The sequence below is a fragment of the Euprymna scolopes genome, chromosome 17, assembly GCF_053919585.1.
Source record: "Euprymna scolopes isolate OS-2025 chromosome 17, ASM5391958v1, whole genome shotgun sequence".
NCBI classification, from domain to species: domain Eukaryota; kingdom Metazoa; phylum Mollusca; class Cephalopoda; order Sepiida; family Sepiolidae; genus Euprymna; species Euprymna scolopes.
The window spans coordinates 121,070,735-121,086,195 of NC_136498.1; the positions used below are offsets into that span (position 1 = coordinate 121,070,735).

Here is a 15,461-nt window from a genome sequence, read left to right on the forward strand (position 1 = left end):
AAAACTCATCATTTGTTTTGCTTGAATTTCAGATTCTTCAGTGATTTCATCTGGTCGTGCGAAAAGGGAGAAAGTCGACAAATTTGGCCGTTTTGCTGCCCTTGCCAGACTGAAAAAGACCAAGGAATCTGGCGAGAAACATAAATATGAGGTAAGACGTGTGTTTCCGTTTACGCCTTGAATCATTTCAACGCATCAGTGTGTCGTTCACATCATCCAAATATTGTTTTAAACAAAGTAAATTTTTCACACAAAACTTAAAAAATGTAGAAAAAGAAAGTCCGGGTGGAAAGAGGTGTTAAAAATTGGTAGTAATGGGGGGGGGGGGGGGGTCAAAACAACAGTAGGCCGACCGGGTGGAGAGAAGGGTAAAAAAAAAAAAAAATAGTAGGCCGGGTGTGTGTAGGTGGTGTAGTAAGGAATCCTTGGGTGGGGGGGTTAAAAAAAGACAGTGGGGGTGGGGTAGTGGGATCAAAACAACAGTAGTTTTTGCTTTTCTGATGCCAAAGGGAAAATCCTGTATATTTCTATACACAATTTGTAAACCTTGATTCTTACATGTTTTCTAGTAATTCCAAAATAAATTAGTCAAATATTTGAATCTGGAGCCTGCTTTTGCACAGAAAGGATTAATTTTTCTTTTGATAGGGAAATCTTGTACTAAAATATTTTAATTTTATTCAATTTAATTGAAATTTTAGTTTTAGATAAAAATCAGGGATGGGACACTCCTGTTTTTTTTTTTTTTTTTTTTTTTTTTCTTTCCTCAAGATGTTTTATTTTCTTATTTTTCTGATAGTTTGAAGAAGAGAAAGCTGTGTATGATATTGTTGATGAAGATGAATACTCTGAGATGGTACGTCAACGACGGGAGGAAGACTGGATTATCGATGATAGTGAGTATTATCACTTTTAAGCACAAACCTGCTAGCTAATATGCATGAGAGATAAAAAAAATCAGTAATACGAGGTGCCTTCAATAAGTTTCCAGACTTTTTTTGTACAGGCATTTAAAATTGTCATAGATTCTTGAAAAATCGGTATGTTATTGCTATACATCTTATGAGATGACTGATCATTTTTATGCTTTCAGATTTAAATGAACAGCTACAACAGGAATTGGAATACACCCTACTAAAGCCTGATTGTCACAGCTTGTAAAATTGTGTTTTAAACTTGGAAAAGATGCCACAGAAAACACAGTAAACATGCCGCGTGTGGAATGTTTCAGGCTGTTGTGGACCATCTTGCATAAATCAAGCATCAGTTTTTGAGTGGCATAAGAGATTCAAGGAAGGCAGGTAGTCTGTGAGGGATGATGAGAGATGTGGGAGAAGTAAGGAAGTCAGAACACCAGAGTTGATTGGCCAAATAAAGAATTTCATGGATAAGGACTGCTGTGTGTCTATAGAGACAATAAGTGCATAGTTTGATGTCTGTGTGGGAACTGTACACACAATTATTTGTGAAGAATTATGAAGGTTTAAGAGTTAAAAGATTCCGTCAGAAGAGGCCAACACTCTTCAAATCGGGTCAGTAGCATTTCCACCAGGACAATGCACCCGTCCACAATTCCATCATCTTGTCGCAGACTATTTGACCAATTTGGCCATCAAGACGGTTCCTCAACTTATAGTTCACACATTGCTCCCTGTGACTTTTGGACTTAGAGGCTGTCGTTATGAGACAATTGAGGAGATGAAAAAGGCTGTGACAAGGGTCATTGACATGCTCACACAAGACGACAAATATTGAAAAATTGGCTAAAAACATTAATTTCTTTACCCTCAATTAGGCACTTTTCTATAGGGAGGAGTCGCTTTTTTTGCTGATATTTTTGAAAGGCAACCCCTCTTTTCGATTGACTAACCTTAATTTAAACCTTCGCCACATCTGGTTTGGCGATCGGTGCAACAGCAAAGACGTCATTTTTTTTATTTTTATGACATTCTTTTTCCCCCCTTCGCGGTACGGGTTCAAGCCTGCCTGCCTGCCTACTACCACTTTTTTTTTATTTATTTTTTTTTTTGCTCGACACATACCTCCAAACACCCGGGCAATGCCGGGCACCCAGGCTAGTCAATAATAATAATTAGAGGAAATTTTTTTTATCGCCGTTTGATTTAAAGATCCGATTACTATTAAATGTATGAATATTATTGTGATCATTTAAAATCGTCTTTTTGTAAACGATTTCAACATCTGCTCATGCGTGAACTGCTTCACCTCTCAGATACCTTAAATACATGAATTTGCAATGTCATGGTATGGCTGTTGTTGTGGCCCAATGAGTTAAAATGTTAACTGAGGAATATTTGTTTTTGCGCTTGCGTTCTCTCACATTTTTTTTATTTTTTTTATTGTTAACATATTTTTGAAAACGTTTATTCCGCTAAGCTAATTTCACAAAGATCGTTCTTTAAGATTGCTTGGTCTGCATGAAGTCCTTGTTGATTACAGCTATTTGTTATTTATATCTGCAAAATTGCAAGTTTTTTTACCCCCAACACTGAAAAACAGCAAGTCCCAGCAGTTGCATACAAAGTCGGTTTGGCCCATAATCGTCATGTGCAGAAGAATAGATTTTTGGTTGCATGCTTGAGATGACATTGCTGGCTACAGACGCAGAAGCACTGACGACCAGAGGATGACAAATTCTGATGCTGAATCCTCCTAAATTTTCTCCAGATCAATATTAGCTGGGTAAATCTGACAATACCACATTGCTACCAGGTTTACTACTACGGTGAAGAAGCGTTCCGATATCTCTATTTATAAGTGCATATGATATTTATATTAGTTATTTAATCAGCCATACTGATGAGTGGTTTTATGGTGAAGCATGTCCTCGAATAACTATTTTATCTATAAATAAATATAGTATTTGTGCATTTGGTTGAAGTCCGATGTCAGCAATGATAGTATGCAAAAATGACAATAATGTGATATTTTATTTTTAAACAGATGGAGTCGGTTACGTGGAAGACGGACGTGAGGTTTTTGATGATGATCTTGATGATGACGATACGTTTGTCAACGGTAAAGGTAAACAAACTTTTTCTCTTTTTTTTTTTTTTTTTTTTTTTTTGCAATGAAAAACCTTATGATGATCTGACAGTGTTTTGAGCCCCTTACTTAATCATACATTAGGTCACGACTGACGATGCGATCTAACATTGGTTTGAGCCATCAGTAGGTCACACAAATTAGGTCACGACTGACGATGCGATCTGACATTGGTTTTAATCATGAGTAGATCACACATATTAGGTCAGGACTGACGATGTGATCTGACATTGGTTTTAACCATGAGTAGATCACACATATTAGGTCACGACTGACGATGTGATCTGACATTGGTTTTAACCATGAGTAGATCACAGATATTAGGTCACGACTGACGATGTGATCTGACATTGGTTTTAACCATGAGTAGATCACACATATTAGATCACGACTGACGATGTGATCTGACATTGGTTTTAACCATGAGTAGATCACTCATATTAGATCATGACTGACGATGTGATCTGACATTGGTTTTAACCATGAGTAGATCACAGATATTAGGTCACGACTGACGATGTGATCTGACATTGGTTTTAACCATGAGTAGATCACGCATATTAGATCATGACTGACGATGCGATCTGACATTGGTTTTAACCATGAGTAGATCACACATGTCATGATTTATAAAACAATCTGATGCTCTTTGTAGTTATGATTTGTCACATATGTTAGTCATTTTTCTTTTTCTTTTCTTCCTACTCTCTCTCTTTCCCTTCTTTTCTCCTTTCTCCTTCTTCAATCATTAATGCACATTTTTATATATTTACAAAAATAAAAAAATGCTTAGGAGAGAAAAACTGATAAAATAAACTTGAAACCCATTTTCTCACATTATCCATTGAATTCCGATATGTCGCACATGTGTGTCAGCATTAAGTCATTAAAATGTGAAATAAAATAAAATGCTTTGAATTTCTAAAACTTCAGACAAAAAGTCCACCACCAAAAAGAATCGGAACATCCATCATCCTGAGCGGAAACCGAAAAAGAACATCCGTAACATGTTTTTAGATTTGTCCAGTCGGAAAAAGAAAGAGGTGAGATTTGTGTGAAACTTTCTTTAATTTTATTTCATAACTAGCTGTCTCTATCTGGTATAGCCCATGATTCATCAATGTAATTTTAGTTGGACTTAAAAAATATATATATATATAAATTAGATAACCCCCTCCTCACCCAATATGTAAGGGAAATAGATCCTTTTTATAAGTTTAAATAGAAGGAATTATTTGTTATATTTTGAGATTTTTAGGTCATTGTTTAATAATGTTTCCATTGTTATTTTCTTTGTTTGAACAATTATTTTTGAAAAGAAACTGAAGCGAATTACACTTGTAGCATAAAAAGGAAAAAAATTGCTAAGAATCAAATACTGATTTGTCAGATATTTAGGTTTAGCATGGAAAATCCAACAAGATAATTTTATATATTAGTTTCATAACTATCTACTGTTCATTTTAAATTGAACTCATTTAGAGATAGAAGATTGCATCAGGAGTTAAGGACTTTCTGCGGTGGTAGTAATATCCAAACTTATTAGCAAATGATCTCGGAATATGATTTGAAAGAATGTTAATGAAGATGAGGAAGAAATTTTGGCCCAGAATAGATCCTTGACTAATGTTTGCATTCATATTATTTTTATAGACCTCATTGTCTCTGTCCGAATTTGTTTTTTTTTTTCTTTGGCGGCATTTCCAATTAAATATACTATTATAACACTGGCAGGAATCAAATATTACCTGAAAAATAAAACAAACAACTTTTGGTATGACAATGAATCATTTTGAATATTGGAATGAATTTAGTATGAAACTCAGCTTAAACTCTGGAAAGAGGCTTTAAATACAAAATCTACCGTTAATATTTTACATTTGTTCTCAACTGTTCACTGGACAATTCTTAACCTTTAAATGCGTAGGGTTAAACTATTATCCAAGTTTTTTATAGGTGCTCCATAATTTTGATCAGTATGTATGTGTGTGTGTCTATATATATATATATATATATATATATATATATATATATATATATATATATACTAGCATGGGTGCCTGGCGTTGCCCGGGTGTTTTAAGGTGTATGCTGAGCAAAACAAAAAAAAAAAGTTCAATTTTTTTAACTTTGACCCCTATTATGACCACTTAAAATTTATTGTTTAAGGCTCAAATAAAGTTATTAAGTTAGATCCATGTCCAAGGAATCTATATCTAAAATTTCACGTGTTTAGACCGAAAATTGTAGGAGGAGTTTGGTAGAGTTCTCAAAGGTCAAATTGTTGAACTTTGACCCCTTAATCGCCAAATTTTTTTCCGAAAACCAATCACATCGATTTTCCCAAATCTCAGTACCCTGTATATGAAATTTCGAATCTGTAGGCTTAAAATTGACAGAGTTATTGCGTAGGGAAATGTACACAGACACACACACATAGACGCTTTCACTTATATATATATACCTACCTGATAGAGATTTTGTAAATTCCCTTATTTTAATCTCCATTAATATCTGCATTGTTAGATGAATAATAGCTGAAAATTAATAGACTTCTGTGCGCATGCCAAACTGAATTGCATGATTATATTTGAATCAAAGCATGAACAAAGGAAAGCATTATTAAATTCTTCTTTTATTTTTTTCAGAAAGATGTTAGCATTCAAGAAGATGACCTCCTTTCTGACATCATGGGTGAAATTCACCAAGGACCTACTAACTTGCATTTGGCACCTCCCAAGAAAACTACTCCAGTCTTAACGGGAAAAAAGTAAGATTTATATTTACTCAGAGCTGGCCAGGATGCAGTGACGTTATTTCAGTTTTTGTTCTTTTTTATACATTTTTGTAATTTAAATCAAAAACTAAAATGATTTGTACAGAAAAAGAAATTTTTATATTTTAAAAGAAAACTTATTTATATTCTTCAATTAAAAATATGAGTTATTCCCCTTGACTTTGATTATTTTTGCTTATAATTGCAAAAATGCATTCGTGTCCAGAATTCAACCTAATTAAAAATAAATAAAAAAAAATACAGAAAAATCTTTCTGATATATATCCCCATCACAGAACGAAAATGTCATATACTAAAAATCATGTAAATTGATCAACTAGTTTATTTAATTAAGAAGATAATTTTTTTAATGATTTTTAACAATTTTAATAGTTAATTGTTAGCTATTACATGGCTGATTTTGATCTTAGTAGTTCACATTTAGTTGTTTCCTCTTTATTAAATATGGCAGATCAAAACATAATGCCTAACTTTGTCATAAAATTTAATTTTCTTAGTTTAAAAAAATTACTTGATCAATTTATGTGATTTTTGGAATATGGAATTTTTGTTCTGTGACAGGTACATACATTATAAAGATTTTCTGTATTTTTGTTCTTTTTAAACTAGGTTAAATTCGTGACTTGTATCAAAAGATATTTCGATTTTATCAGTTATATGTTAGATGTTAAAAAAATGAATGTCCTTTTCTTTCTTCGTGAAAAGGTTGTACGTGTGTATTGCTTTTTTTTCTATTGTTCTTTGTTTTTTTTTCCAGACATTTCATTGTGTTTTATGTGTTTTTCTTGTCTTTTTTTTTTTCTTGACACGAAATCTCCATTCCAATTTCAGGACCCGCTTCCACGTATTTATCACCCCAGGTTCGATATCACATCGTCGATGCGAACTGGTCAACGGACACTAAATGAGTGTTTGTTACGTTGTCGTATCATAACTGAGAGTTTGTTGTATATTGGTTGAAATTGGAATGGAGATGATATATTAAAACATGTCTATTTATAAAGGATTGTTACGTTGTGTGTGTGTGTGATCATCGAATGGTCTTCCTATTACATATGTTCATATGCTGTTAAGTGTGAATATGTGTGGGACATGCATTTTCACATACCTCTGCTTCTTTGTTGGTCCATCTGGAAATTCTCGTCTGGGAGGGAGACTTGATACCTGTTTTTGGGGACAAAGATTTATTTCACACCAAGACAAGAAATCTGTTCTATAGTTTAATTCACTTTCCCTGATGTCTTGCAGAAGGTGGAAAGTGAATTTAGCCTGTGTTGTTTTCTTCTTCTAGGTCTTATTTCTACCACGTCAGCGTCGTTCCCCACCCCCAGCGAAGGGGAGGAGACAACGGCGAAGCCGTCCGTTCGGTTCTAAGTCCAAATCAAATCTCATCGATTCAGCTAACCTGATCATATGACTCGCACGCAATCAAATCAGCTGATCTTAACTTCCTGTCAACGTGTCTACACTATAATTCACCATCTCCCCCCCCCTCTCTCTCCATTCTCTAACATAGTCCCAAGATTTTTGTTAGAAAACTCCTTTGCTTTTAAATCAATTAATCTCTTTTTCAAAGATGTCCAAGATTTTAATGAGATCGCATGAGGTAAGGAGCGATAAAATGTCTCATTGAAGAATCGAGTAAAAATCCAGAAATCAATGCATTAATATTCCTTTTTAGATAGACCATATGTACAAAAAGTTAGAATAATACCAAGAAGAGTCATTCTGCACAATAAATGAATAAAAAAAAATCAGAGAAAATATCTTAGAGTTGAAAAACTGAGATAAATTCCAAAACATAGACAAGTTTTTTTTTTTTTACATGGAAGTCACCCTAATCCTAACCACTTAGCAGGAGAGGTGAATTATTAAGAAAGAGAGGAGGAGGGAGGAAGAGGGGAAAGAATGATGAGCAGAGTATAGAATAGCATGGAGAGAGAGGGAGAGAGTAAAGTAAAGCTACTGGAAATTCTCTGTCGCCTTTCTCTTCCTCTCCTCCCCTTTTTCTTATCTATTTATGCCTTATCTCTTTTCTGCTTTTTTTTTTTTTTTAACATCATTATTATTATTGTTATTATTATTGTTGATATTACTATTGTTATTATTTTGTACTTTATTTTATATCGCTTCATATTTTTTATACTCTTATTTCCATTTATTATATTCCACCTTCATTTTTTTTTTTTTTTTTTTTTTAAATTACATTTTCACCCCAAACAAGGCACATTGCCACTTTGATGTAGGGGGCTACTATCAGGGACATAAGTTACAGGGGTACTATGTGGGGAGTTAGGCAGCAAGATGTCGGTTCACGTTACACTTGAACTTCTGCATGTCAGAACAGTGGGAAGCAGGAACCTGGAATGGAATTCCAAAGTCTAGCAGTTCTGGGGAAGAAACTACTGGAGTAAAAGGCTCTCTTACATCTAGGGATCTCTACTGTGAAGGGGTGGGATTTAGCTGCTTGTCAGGGGTATTTACGTCGAGGGGGTACAAGTGCTTGGAGTTTTTTGGAGCGTTCACCGTTATAACTAGCCTGGGTGCCTGGCATTGCCGGGGTGTTTAAAAGTGTGTGTTGAGGAAAAAAAAAAAAAAAAAAAAAAAAAAAAAGTAGTAGGCAAGGCAGGCTTGAACCTGTACTGCAAAGGAGGAAAAGAACATAGAGGAAAAAAAAAGTGATGTCTTTTGCTGTTGTGTCCATCACCAAACTGGAAGTGACAAATGTTTAAATTAAGCAACTAGTCAATTGAAAAGACTGGATGACTTTCGAAAATACCGGCAAAAAAAGCGACCCCCTCCCTGTACAAAAGTGTCCAGTTCAGGGTGAGGGAATTAATTTATTTAGCCAATTTTTTGATATTTGTGGTCCGAAGGGTCGAGCTTCAAAACGATACCAATCTCGTGAAAATCCGTCGCCTCTGTCAAAAGTTTTAGGCAGACATACAAACATAGATACATTGAAACAGACAAGTGAGATTTATATTATAGATATTATCTTATCATTATTTATTAATTGATTTTATCTCTACTTCTATTAGTTATTTTATCCTTTACTGTAATCGTATACGTCGACATATTTCATACCCTTTAGAGCCTTATTATATCCCCTATAGTATCATGGCATACCGTCTAATCCTATATGATGCAATAACTTCAGATGTGCAATAAACCCATTCTGATTAATTATAATCCTACCATTATTTCAATGCTCCCCTTGCTGTCCTCCCGCTCTACATTTTACAAGATATCCTAATGTTTCACGCCTAATTTGTCTACCGCTAGATCTCACATTCCTTATTTGTTACCTAGCACCCTCTCATCTCTTCTAATGACAAGCATTAGACTTCGAAATGCCTAGGCATAAAGAGCTTTTATATTCCTTTTGATCTATCTTCCTTACTGAAATAATAATTGTATCTATATGCACCAGTATATATTGTTGTCTATATCTCGAGACTTCCTCGGGGTGATTAATCTGAAGAAAATAAAATACCAGTATAATATTTGAAAATATACTCGTTTTGTTTGTAGCTCGAAAAGAATGTCTTTGTTCTATTTCTGAACAAAAAAGCTAAACTCACCAAATTCATTCTAAATAGATCTCGACAAAGATTTCTTGAATCAGCACTTATTGCAAGCTTAAAAATAATTAAACAACATGGAGGTTTGTACAATTTATCTCTTTTATTCAATGAACTTATATCACAAGAACAGAACGTAATTTTAGACACAGGTTAACTTATTTATACCGCATAAGTAATATGTATACTAGCAGAACCTGTGGAAATTTCACTGTAGCATCTTTCATATGTAATATATTGCTGCTGGGTATTTTGTGGACGTTCAGCATGAATGGAGACCCCACAATATTATTGTATCCCTTTTGTTAAAACTGTAAAAGTATTTATATAAGTAATCTGTAATAATGTAGTGTCGGAATATATCTGATTATTACGGTTTAGGAGTTTGTGACATATTTTCATTATATGGACGCCCAGCGTGTATGGAAACCCCACACTATTATATTATTGTTAGACAGAACAGATACTACCCTTGGATCCTAGCCAGAAGACCAAGATGATATATTTTACTTTCATGTATGGCCAAAAAGCGACCTCATTTTCTTTTACATTAAATTTTTTTTTTTAACATTGCGTCTTCAGTGAGAGAAGGAGGATAAAAGGTGAAAATGTACTACGAACATTAAATTAGCGTCTCTATATACAATCTTTAAACAGAACAGGTATACCTTTGAATTCTAGCCAGAAGACCAAGAATGTATATTTTAGTTTCACGTAAGGGCCGATAACGACATCATTTTTTAAATTAATTTTTTTTTTTTACATTGCGTCTTTGATGATCAAGCATGAATAGATGATGATAACAAACATTAAATTAGCGTATCTGTATATAGTAATGTAATGTTCATAGTATGTTATCGGCTTCTATCCTCCTTTTTAATAAATAGGATCTCCTGATCGAATAATTTATAATCTGAAAACCGTGACACATGGTACTCGGGTATTACTATATAGATAATCCATCAACAAATAATTAAAACAAAGAAACACTTATTTCATTTCAATTTTGCATCCAACATTTGAATTATAACGGCCATATTCATTCCAAAAAGAACAGAAATTGCATATCTTTTCAAATATCTAATGACTTAAAAAAATAACAGAAAAGATCTCGCTCTCCATTCCACAACACTTTGAATGTTAACAACTTTTTCTTGTTCTGAACAAAGAAATCAAAGAAAATAATTAAAAAGAAAACAAAACAAATCCACAACTATGTATTAAGAGATTTTAAAATAATCTGAATTGGTAATTTAAAACGAAATGTATCGGAATCTGGGGGGAAAATATTGGAATTGTCCTATCACTACGACGAGCAACTTGATAATATCTACAATAATCTTGTAAAACAGTACCAAAGTTTTGTTCAACAGGATAATGCAAAGCTTTATACTACCAGAAAGTACAGCAACAAGTTGGAAGAGTTAGACTGTGTTGCTGTTATGCCACATCCACCCATTCATCTTGACATTGCTCCATCTGAGTATCATCAGGTCAATGCATAATTTTATGTAAGGTTGCCATTTTGAATCAATGATTTCAAGAAAGCTGTCAATAATTTTTTTTTCTTATTCAAAACCAAAGCATCTAGTGTAATGTCAAACTTTGGAAAAGGTTTTAAATGATGCAACAGTTCAGTAGCCAACAACTGATGTGGGTAGTTTGCTTCTTGTTTCAGGAATTTTAAGTGTAAAAAAAAAAAAAAAAAATTTTGAAATTCATGAGATGCTATGCTTTTTTTTTTCTGTTGTAATTATGTCCATATGTATTTTTAAATATAGTGGAACCTCTAGATGGATTGCTTTACAAGGTTTTCAACTTATGAAACGTGATGCAAAAATGTTTTTGTTTGAACCCCAAAAAGTTTATTTTGAAAGTTAAAAAATTAATGTACGCATTACAATTTTTACCACATTTTTAGAATATAGAACATAAATTGAAGAAAGATTTTCTGTTTTAATTTTTATCGTACATTTATCTGAAATTTTTCCATTTCATTTTTTTTATTGTACATTTATCTGTAATTTTAAAAAATTTTATATTTTGATATCAAAGAAAAGTAAAAAATAAATAGAAAATGAAAGTATTAACTATGGCTTCAGACTGGTTTTCCCTTATTATAAACTTTAATGAGTGTTCTCATAGGACCTGGAATGGATTAGACGATTTTCAGGGAATGAAAATTTTAAGATACGAAACCAATTAATTTCATATTTAGAGGTTTTACTGTATATTATTTTTTTAAAAATTTTTAGGGTTAATCGAAACCCGTTCAATGTGAGCGCTGTTACACCGACCAAACCCAAAATCTCGTTGAAACCGCGGAAGATTGTTTGCGAGCAAGATTATGCTGATGAACCCGTTCTTCCAGCTGCAAAAAAACCCAGGCGGGAAACACCTGAAGAAGAAATGGAATACGTAGCCATTCCGATCGGAAAGTGTGCTCAAAAGGACGTTAAAGAAAAATCCAATGGAAACAAAATTGAGAAAGAAAATATACAAATGGAAGAAATGGAAGAAAATGAAGCAGGTTTTTATTTTTATTCAATCACAGGATGCACCAATCTGGCGTTGGAAAGTCTTTCATCTTAATTTTTCTTTTTAACTTGTCTTTTGCCAGATTCTTCTATCATTTAATTTCTGTCTTTTATTTTCTGTCTTTTAGTTTTTATTTTCTATCTTTTATTTTAAGCCAATTTCAAATAATTTTTTTAAAAAGATAAAAGTAAGTGCATTTTGTGTTAAAAGCTAGTAATTTATTCATTATATATATATATATATATACACCAGCTCTAATTACCTGGTGTTGGCCAGGATTCAGTGAACTCATTTTTATTTTTTAACTTTTATTTGTTTGCACATTTTTTAACTTAAGGTAGACAACTCTTATTTTACAATGAGTTATCTCCCTTATTGAGTTTTATATGATTATTTCAAAATGTTTGATATTTTCAGTCAATTGAGACAAACTAATTAATTTTGGAAATAAAGTATAGCTAAGTGCAATATTATCAATATCATGGCATGACAATAACAAATGAAAATTTGATTTGTCAGCTTATATTTTATTTGGACTGCATTTTGAAAATCCGTTAAGTTAATCATATATGTTAGATGGCAACTATAGTCGGATTTTGTTTTGTTTTAAAATGTATGTAACCGGTATTAGTTTCAACTCTGTAGTATATTGCTTAATAAAAACTATGATGATTTTATTATTTTTTTCTAGACAAAACCAACATGGATCTGACTGATATTGATTTTGATGAAGATGTCGAAGAGGAGAAAACTCCAAAGAAAATGTTAGTTTTTCAACATTAAAAAATTTATCATTTTTATATTTCTTAAAATGATTACAAAAAGTTTGTTTTCAGCAAAAAATTTTTTTTCTAAAAGAATAGTCTTGGGTATTACGTTAAAGTTTGGGATTTTTGAAGAATCAAGAATTACCATTCTGGCTATGTCCATTCTGGTCTGGAGAGGTAGTAACTATTATGATTTCATCTCTGGGTTATATAGAAATTCGTCCGTAGTGTGAATAGTATTTTTACAAAAGCATCACCACTTATCAAGGTTCGGAGGCCATTCAAGGATAAGAATTAATGAATGTGTGATAGCCATTGGAATAATAGCATAGTAATCGTTAGTAGTAGAAATTTGGTATAATTTGATTATGTAAGAGGATGGTTCATCAAGAATTTGTTTACGTTGGACTTGAAAACAACCATATTGTTATCAGCTGGAAAGCAGGCCAACGAAAGAGAGTTCCACAGGCGAGCAGTTCTAAAAAAGGAGCTTTGTTCATGGAATCCATGTTTAGATTTAGGCACAGATAGAAAGTGGAGGAAATTGTTGAATGTGGTTTTAGCTTGAGCAAAGTAGTGGTCTTTTTACTCTATCACCCAAAATTCATTTTTCCCAACCCCGTATACTTTTGTTCTGCCTACCCTATTTTCCAACCCTATCAACTACTCAAGCTTTCTTACCCAATCATCTTTGACAAAAAATTACATCTGATGATGAAGCCAAAATTTGAGACCTTTCTTTTTGCAAAACTCGGTCATGTTCTACAAAGCCAATAAAAAAACAAAAATTTTCTTCTACAGAACAACCAAACCAAACCAAACACCATGAAAAAATATTTGAAGATATTAAAGACTTGAATCATAAAATCTTTTACTAAAATGACCGGATTTGGCATTAAATAACCCAGAAATGGTTGATATGCCATAAAACAAAACAATCAAAACCAAATTTGGGGGTTATAGTCAACTAATGTACTTCATAATTTCTGGCATAGTGCTACCAGAAGTGGTGAGAAGACAAATCAGTTTCTTAAGCAATTGTGAAGCGATTTATTGAAATAAAATAGACAAAAAGCAATTGTGAAGCGATTTATTGAAATAAAATAGACAAAAAAAACATCATTGAAAAAATATATCATAAAAATTGACAAAATTATAAAAAGATAAAAATAACACTATCTATATAAAAGCCAAGTACGTCCAAGGATGGAATACTGCTGCCATATCTGGACAGGAGCTGCTAAAAATGCCTATCCTGCCTTGACAGAGTACAAAATAGACTTCGTGGCTTAATGGGGGATGCCCTTTTCTCTTCCCTGCAACCTCTCTCCCACAGAAGAGACGTTGCGAGCCTGTCTTTGTTTTACCGTTATTTCCATGGCAGGTGCTCGTCTGAGATCCAATCTCTGGTCCCCCCTCGCCAATCTTTTACGAAAAACACCCGTCTAGCTGAAGCCACTGTCAAAAATTTTCCCCCACTCTCTATCTGTGCCTAAATCAAGATGTAGATTCCATGAACAAAGCTTCTTTCTTAGAACAGTACGCAAGTGGAACTCTGTTCCGTCTGCCTGTTTCCCACCTGACTACAACTTGGATGTCTTCAAATCCAACGTAAACAAATACAAATTCCTGATGAACCGCCCCCTTAAGTAGACACTTTATGAAATCTCAACACTAACGTACAACGTACTGTACATGCAATAACCCTTATCCCTGAGTGGCTTCCGGGCCTTGATAAGTGGTGATCTTGTAAAAAAAAAACAAAAAAAACAATTAGTCTTTATTTGCACTTTTAATAAGAAAATTAAAAAAAAAAGTTTTATTTGAAATTTTATAAGAAATGTATATTTATGAAATTATAAAAATAAAAGTTTTTTTTTAAATTTTCAAAATAAGTTTTTTTTATGGAATTTATATAATAAATATATGTTTATGAAAGTATAAAAATAAATTCATTGAAATCAAATTAATAAATAATTTATAGGCATAAGAGAAAAAAAGCGAAGGAACTGATTTACCTTCTAACTGCTCCCAGTAGCGCTACACCAGCAATTAGGAAGTATGTTAGATCTAACCAATTTGGGAGTTACTCCTTAGTCACCACTGTGACCCAGAGGTGTGATAGTACTCATCTGTCATTCGAATAGAAACTATCATTTACACATGATTTCATATTTGTTTTTAGACTAGCCTAGGTGCCCGGCGTTGTCCGGGTGTTTAGAGGTACGTGTTGAGCAAAAAAAAGAAATTAAAAAAAAAAAAAAAGTGATAGTAGGCAGACAGGTTCAAACCCGTACTACGAAGAAGGAAAAGAACGTGAAAAAACCCCCAAAAAACCGTGATGTCTTTGCCGTTGCATCCATCACCAAACTAGAAATGGTGAAGGTCTAAATTAAGGCTTGTCAATTGAAAAGAGAGAATGATTTTCAAAAATATCGACAAAAAAAGCGACTCCCTCCTTGTAGAAAAGTGCCCAGTTGAGGGTGAAGGAATTAATGTTTTTAGCCAATTTGTCGATATTTGTTGTCCGAAGGGTTGAGCTTCAAAACGATACCGATCTCGTGAAAATTCGCTGCCTCTGTTGAAAGTTTTAACCAGACATACATACACACATACATACATACATACATTTAAACAGATAGGTGAAATTTATTTATTTTTAGATTATTCATATCTTGAATGTTTTGGCTGATGTAACCTCTGTATAAT

The 15,461-nt window shown here is 33.2% G+C and overlaps 1 protein-coding gene across 1 annotated transcript in view; it reads left to right on the forward strand.

Annotated features, from left to right (window-relative positions):
- Nucleotides 1–15,461, forward strand: part of LOC145296947 (DNA polymerase alpha catalytic subunit-like) — a 238,723-nt gene that overhangs the window by 14,105 nt on the left and 209,157 nt on the right. Inside the window, exons 2-8 of the mRNA XM_080143167.1 lie at nt 33–151; nt 800–896; nt 2,965–3,045; nt 4,000–4,109; nt 5,715–5,836; nt 11,703–11,977; nt 12,677–12,749. Coding sequence (XP_079999293.1) covers nt 33–151; nt 800–896; nt 2,965–3,045; nt 4,000–4,109; nt 5,715–5,836; nt 11,703–11,977; nt 12,677–12,749 — 877 coding nt within the window. The remainder of the gene's footprint in view (nt 1–32; nt 152–799; nt 897–2,964; nt 3,046–3,999; nt 4,110–5,714; nt 5,837–11,702; nt 11,978–12,676; nt 12,750–15,461) is intronic.